The sequence below is a fragment of the Asparagus officinalis genome, chromosome 5, assembly GCF_001876935.1.
Source record: "Asparagus officinalis chromosome 5, Aspof.V1, whole genome shotgun sequence".
Taxonomy (NCBI): domain Eukaryota; kingdom Viridiplantae; phylum Streptophyta; class Magnoliopsida; order Asparagales; family Asparagaceae; genus Asparagus; species Asparagus officinalis.
The window spans coordinates 72454533-72471532 of NC_033798.1; the positions used below are offsets into that span (position 1 = coordinate 72454533).

General features: G+C 41.7%; 2 protein-coding genes across 2 annotated transcripts in view; one reads left to right on the forward strand and one right to left on the reverse strand.

Moving 5' to 3' along the window:
* Positions 1–2379, reverse strand: part of LOC109841998 (uncharacterized protein At2g39795, mitochondrial) — a gene marked incomplete at its 5' end in the record, with an annotated part of 3454 nt that extends 1075 nt beyond the window's left edge. The window contains one exon of the mRNA XM_020410918.1: positions 2027–2379. Within this exon, the coding sequence (XP_020266507.1) occupies positions 2027–2379 (353 nt within the window). The remainder of the gene's footprint in view (positions 1–2026) is intronic.
* Positions 14503–14883, forward strand: LOC109842000. The gene has a single exon (XM_020410923.1). The coding sequence runs from the start codon at positions 14503–14505 to the stop codon at positions 14881–14883; it is 381 nt and encodes a 126-aa protein (XP_020266512.1).

Consider the following 17000-nt stretch of genomic DNA (forward strand, 5'->3'; position numbering starts at 1 on the left):
AGAGACCCTATCTCCGCAAAGTTTCTCTTGCAATGAAGCTTCTCTCTCGTGAGTCGTGAAGAAGCCTCTCCCTCTCCTGTCTCAGCCCTTTCTCTCGCAACTATCACCATCTCTCTCCTGACAAAGGCTCGTGTTTCCTGACCTTTTCTCCTTGTCGGCGCCATCATCTTGGTCTCATGCTCTGGCAAATATTAGAGATTATTCAATTAACAATGTGCTTGAATTAATTTCACTATCGTGTTGCTTTAATTAACTTCACTGCTTGTTTAGTTAACTTCAATGATCATAAACTAATTTGAAAGTGTTTGCTTATGCTTCCATTCACTGTTTTTGCTTAAAATTCACTATTTGTTTGCTTAAGGTCCACTGTCATTGCTTACAATTAACTTGTGAGCTGTGTGAGTTATCAATAGTCATTATAAATAATTAAATGAAAGTATGAAACTATAACTGTTTTTGGACTTCCCATCATCAATTTCTTCTTGATAAATAATTATATGAAGGCAACTCTGGTAGTAAATAGTTAAATGCGTCAACTCGTCATTTACTTGTTAAACGAATACAGACTTCTTGTTGTTGATTTCTTGTTACATTGATCTGATATAGTCATTCTCAATTTAGTAGCAAACCATTCAATGTTCCTCATCCTAGTAATGGGCCAAATGTCATGTCCCTAAAAAAATGATGCTTAAATATTCCAAAACCAGCTTGCTTGTTGTAACTGGATTAGGTTGATTTCCTGGAATAATAACATTCTGACACCATTGACTGAAATATACGTGATTCATGACATACAAAGATGACAGGTGTTGTACCAAACATGAGAATTTGAATGGCATAATATTACACTACAAATGCATGCTTCAATAGTAAAGATGCATTGTGCACTTCAGATAATCAAGTTTGACGAATTTTGCAGAAATCACCACAAGAAATGCTCAATCAAATCATGTTGAGGATTACAAGAACCAAATATCTATAAGAATACACCAAACTCATGCAATCAGCTACCATGACACCTACTAACCACGAACTTTAGCATTTAGCAATCAAGTCAAATACATCATTCAAGCAAATTGGACTTTAACATAATATGCTATTTGTGACCAACAAAAATAACATGTTTCAACGTCATAGAGACACCCCACCCCACTTTTCCACTTCCCTCAAGAGAAAACACAGGAACATTCCAAAAGGAATTTTCGTCCAGATATAATCCAAACTGATTTCTCATCAAGTAAGCATATTTAAATTCATTACTGCCTACATAATGGAAGAGAGCATATTTTTGGCCTTTGCTCTTGCACATGCACACTTGGTGCAGAAGGATTACATGTCATGAAATTATTATATAGAAAAATACTATTAAATTTTAGGACAAATCACAGAAAATCCCCTCAGGTTTGTATAATTAACACAATTTCCCCCTAAGATTCTAAAAGTGGCACTTTATCCCCCTCCCTTCTAATTTCTACATAATTAACTTGAATGTGAAAGCTATATCATAACTCATACTAATTATATGTCTTCCCATATCGACAAACATATCTACTCCTCTATACTTATAGGCGGAACCAAAGATTCACTATTCATACTACAGTAATGCTATAGCGTTATTACTGTAATTATATCACTGTAGCACGGCAGAATCCTATACCGTTTTTAAGGAATTACTGTAGCATTACAAAAAACGCTGGCTTTTTGAAAGATTACTGTAGCGAGAGAAAAAAAGGAGCCTTGCTTTGCACGGGGTGCACACTAGTGATTATCATACTGAATATGGAGGATTAGCCCCAAACTTAATGATTATTATTTATTTGATTAAAATTGAAAGTAAGGGGGCAAAGTGTTACTCAGGGGGGATTTTATGTAATTTACCCTAAACAATTATCAATCGATGTATTACATCGTTATTTACTATAATACACATCTCAAAAGTCCAGAACCATTTTAATTTCACATGCATCTTTCTGGTAACCAAAATTCTGTTTTTGATAACATAAAAGGATTATATCAGATTACTTACTGGAACACCCGGCCCCGGTTCTTCGACAACGAGGCAGGATCCGAGCCCGGCCCCTTGGGCCGGAGACAAACAGAGTGAATCCCAACAGCATCAGGGTACAGTCCACAGAGGAAATGGAGCCCTTCGCTCCTCCCGGGCTTCGATACGTCCACGTGGAGGAACAGCTGGCTGATCGAGTCGGAATCCTCGTCGTCCTCGGCTCCGGCGGGCATGATGTTGGCCAGCCTCATCACGGAGATGCTGATCTCCTCTCCTTTGTACTCTCGCCGGAGCACGGGGCCGTCGCGGTCAAGGGCGCCCTTGATCACAGAGTAGGGGGCCGGAGGATTCACTTTCTGGTGAAAAGATTGAGATTAGGGTTTGGAGTTTGAGTGAGTGAGTGAGTGAGAGAGAGAGAGAGAGAGAGAGAGAGAGAGAGGGATTTGATACTGTCAAAAGGTAAATGATTAAGTGCACGCACGCTTTCTTGCATCATGAAGTTTTAGTCATCTATAACGATGTACAAGGTTTGCTTCCACATGACCGCTGCGATGTTTTGTGATGCAGGAAGTGCTGGAGGGGTTTTAGCCTGAGACTCCGGTTAGGGTTTATTTGTTTCTCCTCCATAAAAAAAAAAAGGTAGTTTTTGGATAGGCTAAGGGGCTGTTTGGTTGTTTTCCGAAAAAAATCGGAAATGAAAATGTCATATTTCATTTGCTTTCATCACATTTCAAGATATTTCCCAGTTTTCTTTTTTTCTGTTTGTTTCGCAAAGAAATCACCTCATTTCACTGCCATGTCACACTAAAAACAAAAAAAGCCGCAATAGTAACAGTAGAATAGATTTCCATTTCTTGTGTTTGTTTGTGAACAAAAAAAGAGAAATATAGGTCAGCCGTAATAGTAACAGTAAAATCAGCATTTAAATAATCTATTTTATTCTCTTATACTATTTCAACAGTGTTTTTATTAATTAAAGATTCATAGAAGTGACATTTCCAAGTGTTTTCAGAGGTTTTTGGTGTGAAAACACATTTCTTAAAATTTGACATGGCATCCTACGTGGCATCCCCTTTTCTTAAAACTCAAAATGAAACAAACATGTAAAATGAAAAACGGTTGAAACCAAAATCTGAGGTGGCAGGGGGGATTTCCTCAAAGGTGACATGGCGGGGGGTTTCTCATTTTTTTTGGGCAAACAAACAGCCCCTAAATTACCAAATTGTTATTTTTATTTGACCATGATTGTCAGTTTGATATATTTAAAGACCATGATTGCCAGTTTAGTATATTTAAAAAATCTAGCGACAATAATGTATTTTTTTTCGGGTTTTTAGTCAAACCAACTATGAGAGGCTAACGTGATAAAATTAGTGGTGACATGGATGCTGACACGACAGGATGTTAATGACGTGGCTAGTTAGTTGAAAATCTCATCTTCCCTATTCCCCACTCACGCACAAATAGGGGACGAACTAGAAATTAGGGTTTGAGATCTCGCCTCCTCCCCTTTCATTCAGATCTTCAAAAACTAGAAAATCTAATTCAAATTAGTGGCAACCCCAACATGGCCTCGACAAGCTTAAGTTCAGGTTCAAGCTAGAATAGATCTAGAGTAAACTACAGGCATTGTTTCAGTTTCAACAATTTGAGTTGTATTAGGAAATGGAATGAAGCAGCAAAGAGATACAGGGTAAAAATTTGTTCTTGTGGAGCGGAATGTGACTACTATACATCAATGACATATGCAAACCCCGGGAGGAGGTTCTACAGATGCCGAAACTATAAGGTAAATTTTTTTGAATGTTCAAGTTTTAAATTTCGTTTGATTTGTTATGTCTAATAGTATGTTTTTAAATTTTAAATTTTAGAATGGTGGTTGTCATGTTTGGGAATGGTTTGACGGTCAATTGTGTAATGTGGCATTTCACTTGTTCCCTCTAGTAAGAGAAGAAATCTTAAACCTGAGGAACAATGATATACTGAAGGATCAATTGATTGAACGTGGTGAGAATGAGATGAAAGAATGCCATGCTGATATTGCCAAGACTAAAGAAGAGCTACGCATGTGCCAAAGAAAAGATGGTGCTTATTTATTGGAGATTTTAAACCTGAAGATGGAAAGAACAAGATGTGAGGATCTGATCAAACTTCAAAAGAACAAGCTCAAATTGTATGAGATGGTAATTTTGGTTTTAGGAGTTGTTGTAATGTGCTTAGGGTTGTTTGTTGTAAATAGTATGAGTATGAAGCTGTAATTGTATGAGATGCTCTCGTTTATGGCAATGTAACGGTGTATGATGTACTCTTCAAATGAAATGCTGTAAAAAAATTTCATTTTGATGCAGATGCATTATTTGTAATGTAGCTTTTAAAGCATGTTCCTTTAAAACAACAATATGACCCCCTTTGGTGTAGGTACAAAACCTAGTGGGATCATACATCAACAACTTCAAACCCGTGCAAACCCACAACAACAACAACATCACTTCCAAACCTGTGCAAACCCAGAAACTAAAAACTGGACTCAACTTCAAACATGTGCAAACCCAGAAACCAAAAACATACAAAACTATTTGCATCATCAATTTTATACCATACATAAACATTGTTTGTGCATAAAACATCATGTAGCATACATAAACTGTCATTTAAACTAGACAAAATGTAGATAATGTCTAAACATATCCAACAACCAACCAACCAACAAAGAGAAATTGCATCCACTAAATTCAAATTTGGCTGAAATTTGACTGATGCTTGAGTTGATGGTCCTTGGATAATTGTGGCCTATGTGTGACTTGTAGCTCTGTATATTGCCTCACCATGTTCACCTTGCCATAGTCCACATCCTTCAGGCATATTGTTGTGAATAGTCCTCCCTCTACCTTTGCCTCTGCCTCCTCCCCTCCCCAAAGTTGAAACTTGTGACTGGGTTTCACCTAGGATTCAGCAAACAATCACAAAATGTAGACTATACTTATGCATATAATGTATGGCTAGTGCATGTAATTTAACATTGGAAATAAATAGTACCTAAAACCCCTTGTGAACTATTGCTTCTACCTCTACCTCTTCTCTCTAATAACATTGATGTTGGAGTCAGAATATTTTGTCTTGGTATTTTCTCTACTGATTGACCAATCCTATTCTTGCTCCCCTTTAGTCTCCCTCTCTTTCTGGTTTGACTTGTACCTTCAGTTGCCACTTGTGATGTCTGAAAAGTGCACAAACAGTAAAAAGTATATACATATGAAAAATAAATTCACATATCCTCCAAGAGATAAACTTACTTGTATATTTTCAGTGCTTATTTGTAGGTAATAAAATTTGCCTTTACACAAGAGAACTCAAAACCTCGCTTGTTTGAGTTCGCCTGCATGCTCAAAGCAAGCAAAGCTCGCCTGCGAACTTGGTTTGCCCCAGTCATGCTCGCCTGCATTCGAGAGGCCAAGCAGAGCTCGCCTGCAAGATTGACTCACCAACACACTTTGCTCCCCTGCACAAGCCAAAGTTTGCTAATATGGCTTGACTCACTGACACGAGTCGAGCTTGCTTGTTCTTTTGACTCATCAGCATGAGTCGAGCTCGCCTGTTTGTTTGACTCGCCAGCACGAGTCGAGCTCACCTGATTGATTGACTCGCCAGCATGAGTCAAGCTCACCTGCAGGAAGTTCGCCCACACGAACCAAGCTCGCCTACAGACTCAAGCTCGCCTAACGCTTGGAGGGTCCGCCAGCCGACCCCACCTGTTCGCTAAGCTCGTATGAGCATTCAGACAACTCCCAAGTTCGCTCGTAAGTCTGTCGGCCTCGCCTAAACAGTGTAGGCGGCTGCTTGCTTGTGGGAGTGGGGCCACCTACGTCCCATGTCCTGGGTAATGGAGCATGGCTCTCATTACCCCTATAGTGGTCGCATCCCACAGCTAGGGGAGGGCATGATGCTCCTCACCTATTAGTGGTCACATCCCACAAGTTGAGGGGGAACCATGCTTTCCCTTGCCTATTTAAAGACCTTCTTTGCTAATGTGAAAGGGGTCTTACGTCTTGCTCCTGGCTGGTGTCTTAGGCTCTTCAAGCAGAGACTTCCATTGGCTTGCTCGGTGGAACATTCTTGGCTATAAACTTGGATTGTTGAAGTAGACTCAATCTGAACTCTCAGATTTGACACTCATTAGCTCTTTGCAAACTCTTGTATTGTAGCCCTCTCTAAGTATTCAGCCTTGATACTCATCAAGCTCGGGTATAATCGAACTCAATCACACAAGAGCTTCTACTACGTACTAAAGCTCAACCGCAATTTCGATCGTATCGTCCAAGGGAAGCAAACTCGACGCAAGTATTTGAGGGAGGCGTCCTATCGCTAGCCTTGATACTCATCAAGCTCGGGTATAATCGAACTCAATCACACAAGAGCTTCTACTGCGTACTAAAGCTCAACCACAATTTCAATCGTATCGTCCAAGGGAAGCAAACTCGACGCAAGCATTTGAGGGAGGCATCCTATCGCTACCGAAGAACTCATGTTAAACAAGAAGAGCATTCTCTTCACTTCTGTTGTAATATTTTTTGATTCTTAATTTGTAATAAGCAACTCTTATCAATACAAATCTCTATTGAGAACCAAATTTTTTTACACCAAACAGAAGATGGCGACTACAATGGGAGGAACCGTTTCTTTAACCAAAATGATGGTAGCGTAGTACGACAACATTACGGAAGGGACAGTCATCAAGTCCCTCGTGATTGAGTTCGACCAAGCTAAGTATGAGGAGTACTAATCTTCTTCCTCCTCTAGCGGTAAAGCTTCTCGCCGATACCGCAGAGTTGTGCATGTGGCCCACCCCTAAGTGGCCGAGGCAACCATGCCCGAGAGCTCTACTCGAGCAACAGCAGGGGGTTTTATCTCCCCCAAGCCAGCCAAAGGCCAAGAATGCAAGCCAAAGGACTACTCGTTGGGTTGCCAAGCAATCCACGTGGCCCCTTACGCAAGAGGAGACAACTGTTCGTGTTAGCGTAGACCACGCTTTTGTCATCAACATGAATGCTCTCCTCTCCAAAAGAGCCAAACGGCGACGACGATAAGCTCTCATTCACCAAGAAGCATAAGCCTCTATCTCCTATGGCGACCTGAATTACTATTAAGGCCTAAAAAGAGCCAAGCAAGAATGTAAAGTTCCTAGTTTTGGCAGACTACGTCAATCAGGCGAGCCTACCTACTTAGGCGGGCTTCGCTCTAGTAGCAAAGTTTCCAAAACTAGCGAACTTGGCGTTTCGGGCGAGCCTGACATTTCAGGTGAGCCTCACTCCAGCAGCAAAGTTCCCTATTCGGGCGAACTAAGCAATTCAGGTAAGCCCACCAAATCAGGCAGGCTTCGCTCTTCAAGCCACATTTCCAGATTTGGCGGATTGCCTAAATCAGGCGAGCTACCCAAGTCAAGTGAGCTCCATGATTCAGGCGAGCTATGCCCTTAAGCAGGCAAGCCTCGCACATCAAGCAAGCTTTGCCCCGCAGGTAGCAGCCACCATACAGGTGAATCCCATCGCGCCCGCCTGAAGACAAGCCTTAGCCAAAAAGGCAAAGCCAAATCTGATCAGGCCGACAAACCTCGCCTGAATGAATAAGCACCTGGAGCTCGCCAGAAGGTTGAAGCTCGCCAAAATACGAGACCTCACCTATCAAGGCAGGCTCGCCTGAATTCAACACTTGGAGAATTTTCCAAGTGTTCTCACAATTCTTCTTTTAAGCCTTTTTCACATGATTGCGTGCTCGGCTCTTCGCAAGCGTACGATTCACCAGGCAAATCTTTAGTGCCACTGTGAGCAGCTCATCAAAGCAGTGTCACTGTGAAAGACTCATCAAAGCAGTGCTTGTCGATTACCAGTGTATCGAGGCACCAAAACCATCGGTGTTTGAAAGGATTTCTTAGTAGCCTCTAGAATCAAGACCTCCTCGCTGGAGATGCAATCGCCAGAGGAGACATGCTACTGATGATTTGGAACTACCGAGTGCCACTATTAACATGGTGGGGAAAGGAAAAAACAAGTATTCGGATTCGTCAGATCCAGACTTTTCCCCGGGATTCAAATACCTCCCCATTGAAAGAGAGGGTGTCTACCTACACACCCGTACTCAAAACGGGAGCGGCCATCCCATTTGATTATGCCCGCTTGTCGTCTAGCTACGACAATGAGGATGAGGCATGCTTAGCGACGATAACGTCTCAGACCTTAAGTTCAGCTTATGACAAGCACGCAAAGGTGCACATGGCGGACGACTCTGATGACATTGTCAGAAGAGTCAGAGTCGAGGAGCAGCAAGCGACCATCAACTCCTTGAAGGGAATGATGGAACAACTTCTAAACAAGAAGAAGAAGAGAAATTCACATAACCGATGAAGATCCTCGAGGAACCGAGAACGGGAGCCTACTCCTCCTAACACAACTGAGGAGGAAGATAATCGTGGATCACATTCGGATTATTCATCCAGGCTCGATGAGTTCCAAAGTCAACTCAATGCCCTGAAGCTTCAGAAGAGCATGAACGAGCTGGGGGTGGTCAGACAGCATCCAGTCGAATGGGATACAGTCCCCTACCCGACTAAGTTTAAACAAATGAGCTTAGTCTAGTTTGATGGCAAGGAATCTCCCTCACAACATATCTACTACTTCTTGTCTCAAACAAGATTTCTCACGGGGAATGATCCTATCCTCACACGACTCTTCATCGGCACCGTGAAGAGGGTAGCCTTTGAATAGTTCCTCAAGCTGGAACCAGGCTCTATCAAAACATGGGCTGATGTGGAAAAGCTTTTCTTAGCCCGTTTCTTTGACGACGACACGGAAGTTTCAATAGCCACTCTGCTCACTAAGAAGCAGAAGAAAACGAAGTCGATCAACGACTTCATGAAGAGATTCAGGAATCGGTCGCTTCATTGCCGAGACCAGGTAGAAAACATGATCAAAAGGCTAGAAGCCGAAGAGCCTCGATCTAAAAAAGGAGCTTCAGAACCAAGTGCCCCCAAAAACTCTTCTCAATCGAGGAGGAAGGAGATCATGGCTGTCGATTCTACTCCAGCCCCCAAGTTAGCTCAAAGATAGAAGCCCAAGTCTTTCGAGCAGCACCCTTCGAGGCAATACGACTTCAAGAAAGATCAAGTTGTGGCTACCTTCGATACTCTCCTCAAGAGCAACAGGATCAAGCTGCCAGAGATCATGAAGCCTGAAGACGTGAACAAGACAGATGATGCGAACTATTATGCATACCATAGGTTTTTGGGTCATCATACCTCCAAGTCTTATATCCTCAAGGATAACATGCAAGCTCTTTACGATGCGGGAGTCCTAAAGAAGGAAAAGATGCAGAAGAAGGTGACTACAAACATGGTCACTTTGAAATTTGGGACAAATCTTCCTGAAGTCCTTGTATCAGTAGGGGTTGTGCCCATCCCTATGGCGGAGCTGAAGATTGTCAATGTTGACCCTCAACGAGAGAAAGGTTTGGTGCCACAGGTCTTGCCATTAGGATAGGTGATGTGGGTTCATTCTGATCTTCTCAATGACGAATAGTGGACCTTCAACAAGCCCAAAGGCAAGCCCAAGCTTTGTAACTTCGTTTCGATAATTCTAGACGATGACAAAGTGGAGGTAGCGACCCTCACCGATTCTGACAATGAGGTAGACGTATTGATTACCCGAGCAAGAAAGGACTTTGCCAAGAACTATCTTCCAATAGAGGAAAGTCCGAAAAGACCACCGGTAGGACCGTCACCAACAACCCAACTGAATCTCGACCAGCCGAGTTCAAGTGGTCAACCCTTTTGGTTCGACCTACTCGCATAGCTGAAGAACATCCCAGCCAGGATCACCTTGTATGAGCTCCTACGGCTATCCAAGTCTATCCGGGAAGCTCTACGGGAGGCACTAGCTAACTCAAAGGCTTTTGCCACATACTTCTCGCCTACTTCAGAAGAAGACGCAGAGAAAGGGTGTCCACAATGCTACCAGGCATCCAGGTAGCAGATTCCCTGCATTACTTTCACTCCTAAGGATATGCTCATCAAGAGTACATCTTATGATCGACCCCTGTACTTCACGGGATACGTTGGCTCCTCTCGGGTGGACAGGATCCAAGTAGATCTAGGGTATGCACTGATCATTGTCCCCTTAAAGCTCATCAAATACTTGGGGGTGTCTCAAAAGCGGTTGTATGTAACGGCTACCACCATCTTTGGTTTTAACGCTACCAGAACTCGGCCGCTAGGGAAGATCCGCCTCAAGTGCCGGCTGGGCAACATGAAGACGGAAGTAACCTTCTACGTCATCGATGCGGAGCCTTCCTACAACATGCTATTGGGTTGGCCATGGATCCATAGTAACTGGATAGTCACATCTACATTGCATCAGTGTTTGAAGTATGTGAACGACCATGACCAAGTAAAGATGGTAATTGCTGATAAGCATCCCTTCAAGAGGGTTAAAAACTGCTTTATCGATTCTTTGCTCTACCATGACTCGAAACTGGGCGACGAGCCACCGGTCGAGGAACGTGACAGTAGCAATGAGGCTGATAGTGAGTCTGACTGCAATGAGGGTCTTGTCTTGAATGACATTGAACCTATTATAATCGGCTATGGAGGTCTTGTTGTAACCAACACTGACGAAGCGGACGGGTTTATCCTGAATGAAGATCCTGACTTTACTTACTTGCCGTCTAGTTCAGAATCTAGTGATGACGAGTTTAGCAATTTGGTTGCAGAGTTATATAATAACTCTTCTTTGAACTTGCCCGTGTACTCATCGTTCGTCACAGACAAACAAGCGACTGAATCCTCGCAAGCCGTCTTTGTCATACCCGCCCGAGATAATTATTAGAAAGATATTATCCTTAGAAGGATAGACCGGCCTATGCACACAATGTGGGTTGAGTCAAACGATGACGAGCCAGCTCCTCAATTCTCGCACTACGATCAAGTCGCGAAGCGTATGATGGAGAGCATGGGTTACGACTTCATCCGAAAAGAAGACTTGAATTACGACAAAGGGCAAAATACACTTGTCCAACCTGCTTATGTTCCCAAAGAAAAGCTTGACAATTACTTTGGCAAAACTCAAAGAGGTCTGAATTACACCTCCTCTTCATTAGAGTTATATTGTAATTTCGGTGAAGATTCTGAAGACGGTCCTTCCGGAGAATCATCGTAAACATCCTCGATTTGGGATTCAGATGTTACTATGGGAGATATGTTTAGGAACCTCACAGTCAACATGGCTACGGTCGATCCCGTCGAAATCAAAGAGGATGATCAGACCCCACTTTATGATGAAGCATGAGATCGCCACGTCAGTGCCCATTGGAGTGGTCGGTTTGAAAAATGTGACCCACCCATAGAGGATAAGATACTCCAAATAAATATGAGAGACGAGGCTAATCCTAAGCCCATATTTATCAATGACAACTTATCTTCCCAAGAGAAAGAAGACCTTATATCCCTCATCCGAGAATATATTGACGTCTTCACCTGGAATTATGAGGACATGCCTGGACTTGATCCTCAGATCGCCATGCATTGCCTCAACATCAACTCGGATGTCAAACCTATCAAACAACAGCAAAGACGGTTTCGTCCACAAATCATGGAGGTGATCGAAGCCAAAGTGAAGAAGCTGATCGAGTCAGGCTTTATCAGAGAGGAACAACATCCCAATTGGGTGGCTAATATTGTTCCAGTCCTAAAGAAGAATGAAAAGATTAGTATCTGCATCGACTTCAGAGACCTCAACACTACATGTCCAAAAGACAAATTCCTTTTACCCATCACAGATGTTATCATCGACAATACATGTGGGTTCGAAAGGATGTCTTTCATGGATAGGTTTTTAGGGTACAATCAAATCAAGATGCACCCTGAAGACGAGAAGCACACTTCATTCAGAACTCCGGTAGGGGTATACTATTACACAGTTATGCCCTTCGAACTGAACGCCGACGTAACCTATCAGCGCACCATGAGCACAATTTCTCGGGATCATCTACGAAAGACAGTCGAATGCTACGAAGATGACTTGGTTATGAAGAGTCGCAACAAATGAAAACACCCTAGAGGGGGGGTGAATAGGATTTATGCTAATCTTATTAGATATTAATGCTGATTAAAACTTACTAACAATATCTCCTAGCAAATTAGATATACTACAAGATACATATGCAAGGATATGAAACTAAGGGTGATATAAACAAACAAGATAGTGGGAATATAAACAATGAGCAATTGACAAAGGCGATATAAGATGAACACAAAAATAAGTGCGTCAATACAAACTCAAACAAGCAATATGATCACGGAGTTCGGTCCCCACGACCTACGTCTCCGCTCCTCACCTCGAGAAGATCTACACTATCACAACCGGGTTTTCTACGCTCACCCGAATAACGTTTACACCTCACACTTGGTTTTCTAGTTCACTGAAAACTTTACAATCAACACTCTTACAATCACACTCTACACCCTCTAAGTGTTGGTCTCTAGCCCGTGTCTCACCCAAGTGTTCGGATTTACAACATCTCCCTAGGCTTTACTACCGATGCCACTCCTCTTGGGACAACCACATATCTCACCACACACTCCTCTCGGTGTACAAGTATATTATAAAGTGTATCTCACAATTTAGCTTAATACAATAAATGTTTGTTCTCTACTATGGATGAGAACACAATAAAAGCTCACACTCTAAGTCACACAATCCTACAACCCAATTATACAATGTATACAAATACAATAAGGTCAATGATTGTGTGTGTAAACAAAGAGTAAATAATCAAAACTAAACTCAAATGAAATCTAGCTTATGGAAATTAAGATCAAACATATAAATTGCTAGAATGAGTTTAGAAAACTTCTCCAATGATGACGAGAGAGAGAGAGAGAGAGAGAGAGAGAGAGAGAGAGAGAGAGAGAGAGAGAGAGAGAGAGGAGAGAGAGAGAGAGAGAGAGAGAGAGAGAGAGAGAGAGATGAGTTGAAGCTCAAACACCAAAGGATGATCTCTTCTAGTTCTTGTGAAAATTTCTTCACAAACTTGAAACTCAAACTCAAACTTAAAACAAACTTAAAACTCTTTTAAACTTGATTAAACTCTTTCTTGAATGATCAATAGAACTGAGGTATGATGGAGTATATATAGGAAACCCCAAAGCCAAGAAGAAACAAAAAAAAACCCAGCAAAAAAACAAAAACAGAAAACTAGCCGTTACAGCATCAGTCGACTGACGGGTTTTATCAGTCGACTGATGAGCTGGAAAACTAGCCGTTACAGCATCAGTCGACTGACGGGTTTTATCAGTCGACTGATGAGCTGACCGTTATAGGCATTTTTCAGCTCATCAGTCGACTGACGATCTTATCAGTCGACTAATGACCTCATCAGTCGATTGGTCAGTCGACCAAAATAAAAACAAAAACTTTTAGCTATTCCAGGCATTTTCATCAGTCGACTGAACACTTGCATTAGTCGACTGATAATACATTATCAGCCTGATTTGAATAGTAAACTAATTTTCAAACTCCTTTTAAAAATAACAAATAAATTCATAAAAATATAAAACTTTGAAAAATGATTGTAAACATGATAATAAACATGTTATAGAAAGAAATTTTTAAATTGTATTCCCCATTTGTGAAAACTCACCGTTTTTCAAAATAGTCCAAAACATAAAAATACAACAACACTTGTTTTGTCATTTTGACTAAATCATATTTTGAAATATTATAAAATAATTTTATAGACTTAATAAAAGATGTATATAATGATTTTAAGTCCATAAACCAATAACTTAACATTTTCACAAAAATGCATGTTTTGCAAACTTTCAAAACACTAAAACATGATTTTATTGAACTAAATAAACTTGATATTGATAAAATCATATATAAGCATATAAACATGAAACAAGTATGAATTTTTTAATTATATTTATTTGTTTCATATATATAAACAAAACTATATAAAACCAAAACACGTGTGTGTGTGTGTGTATAAACCAAATACGTGTATGTGTGTATATGATTGAGCCTAAAGTATCAACACACATAATATAAACATATACTAAATATACCAAGCAATGATCTTGATCTTCAATAAACTCTTCTTGGTAAACTGGCGAATGAAGCTTGAACTTGAATTTTCAACTTGAATTGCAAGGCTTCATACCGATATTCCGTCAACCTCCATTGAATATGATCGTTGAAGCATAATTCCATCCAACCTCTAACTTATTGTTTATCTATAATAAATACAAAAACACAAACACTAGACAAACAACATTAGTTGTAAATTTTTTGTTATAACATCATCAAAACAAAAAGGTCAACATCAAAGACGATCATCTTCAAGACTTGAGAATGATGTTCGAGCTAATGCGATCCCATCAACTCAAGATGAACCCCACGAAGTTTTTTTTGGGGATGTCGAGCGATAAATTACTCAGATTCGTAGTAACGATGAAGGGAATTCACATAGACCCTGACAAGGTGCAAGCTATTCAAGAGCTTCAACCACTCAGGAATTTCAAGGAATTGAGAGGACTGCAAGGACGACATGCTTACATCCGAAGACTCATATTAAATCTTTTGAGTAAGTGCCAACCCTTCGCTAAGCTGATGAAGAAAGGTGTTTCCTTCGTATTGAATGAGCCTTGCCAACAAGTATTCGATGAGATCAAGACATATCTCTCGAATCCATCTGTCTTGGCGGCCCCGGTCTCGGGAAAACCCTTCCTGATTAATGTACGGACAATTGAGCATTCTCTTGGCGCCCTCTTAGCACATAATGATTATGCCGGCCATGAGAAAGGCATCTATTACCTGAGTAGAACCCTGTAGGGAGCCGAACGGTGATATCCCATAGTCGAAAAGGAGTGTTTGGCCTTGGTGTTTGCAATTCAAAAGATATGACACTACCTGGTTGGTCAAACCATATATGTCATCTCCCGGATGAATCTCATCCGAGTCTTCATGACATAGCCCCGGTCCTTAAATTGGTGTTTGGCAAGATGGGTACTCCTGCTGTCTCAATACGACATACACTTTATACCGCAAAAGTCTGTTAAAGGACAAGCAATCTGTGATCTCATAGCCAGTCATCCGCTCGAGTCGAAGACTGATCTATTCGAAGACATGCCGAACAAAACCCACAAAGTTAATGCAACCTCGTAGGAAAAAGTTTGGCGATTGTACTTCGACGGAGCTTCTCGCGTTGGCACAAGCAGGACTATCATCGCGGGGGTGGGGGTGGTCTTGGTTTCTTCGTAAAACCACATGTTACCCCGAGCTTTCTCTTTAACTGAGCCGTGTACTAATAACGTAGCTGAATATAATGCGCTACTCATCATACTCGACTTCGCCAAGGAGTTAGGGGTGAATCATCTCGAAGCTTACGGTGACTCTCAGCTCATCATCAGACAGATGACAGGGGAATACGAAGTCAGAAATGATGACTTAATCCCATGTCATAAAGGGACTATCAAACTAGCCGAATCATTCGAAAGCTTTCGCATTGAGCATGTGCTCCGTTCCAAGAACACATATGTGGATGCCCTGGCGTCATTGGCAGCTAATCTAGCTCAGCCACTAGGAACAAGTTAACGCGTCACTGTCGTAAGCTGACAACTCTTCCGACCGGAGTATGTTCTAGAAGTGAATGCAACTCACTAGGCTACGGGTCAACTCGAACCGAGAGATTGGTGTTTCACAATCATCGACTATATCTTATATAGCATACTACCCGAATACGTAAAGGAGCGAGATTCTGTTCGCAGGCGCGCTCCGATATTCTACTATGATTCGACAACAAAGGCGTTGTATAGTAAGTCGTACGATGACATGTTGCTTCAGTGTCTCTCAATGACAGAAGCACATGAAGTCCTACGGGAAGCCCATGAAGGTACCTATGGCGCTTACCAATCTGGACCTAAGCTCTGGGATCGCTTGCGAAGGATGGGCTATTATTGGCCCAGAATGATCCACGACGCTGTTGCTTATGGGGCGATTTGCGCCCAGTGACAACAGAGGGAATGGAATAAAGTGGGCTATAGTGACGCTCTGGGCCTAGTCAGCTTCAACCATCAAAGCCATTTCGACCCTGTTAGCCATAGGCGTAGAAATGTTACCATGCGTGTCAAATCCACGCTAACTACATTCACAAACCACCCGAAGACATGCATATGACAGTGACTTCATGGCCGTTTGAGACATGGGGGATGGATGTCGTTGGACCGATATCTCCACCATCAGTCAAAGGTCATCACTTCATCCTTGTGATAACCGACTATTTCTCTAAGTGGGCCGAAGCTGTTCCCTTAAGAGAAGTCAAGACCAGTGATATGATAAAGTTTATCAAACATCACATTGTCTACCGATATGATGTTCCAAGGCGTACCATTCATGACAAAGGGTCACAATTCGTTAGTCATGCATTCACTCGGTTCTATGACAAGTTCAGAATACAGATCTGGCATCCACGGCCTACAATCCATCAGCAAATGTACTAGCTGAGGCTTTCAAAAAGACATTCGTCAAGATCTTAACCAAGCTAACGTCCAACAGCAAGCGCAATTAAAATAAAAAGCTCGGTGAAAGCTTATGGGCATACTGGACCACGGTTCGCACACCGACCGGTACCACACCTTATTCACTATTCCTTACAGTAGGGGCTCTTTGACTTCCTTCTTTAAAGTTCGGCGGGAGTAGGGAAGCTTGCTCTTGTCTAATGAGTGACTGACAAGCCCTATAAAAAAGAGGCATTTTTCTTTAGTCAGAAGCCCGCTGAAAGCTTTTTTTAATAGAGGGAGACCTCATCTCTTAGATCTCTTTCTTGACTTACGGGGTGAAGGAGATAGCTAAAACAGTGACTCTGAAAGCTTTAGTAAGTTCAGGTCTTTATGAAATAAAGTTCCGGAGTTCATGAGTCAATCTCAATCAAATCAATCTAAGCTGATGGC

What these genes read in the sequence shown, in the direction of transcription:
- LOC109842000 (XM_020410923.1), top strand. Translation starts at nt 14,503, where the DNA reads ATGAAGGGAATTCACATAGACCCTGACAAGGTGCAAGCTATTCAAGAG.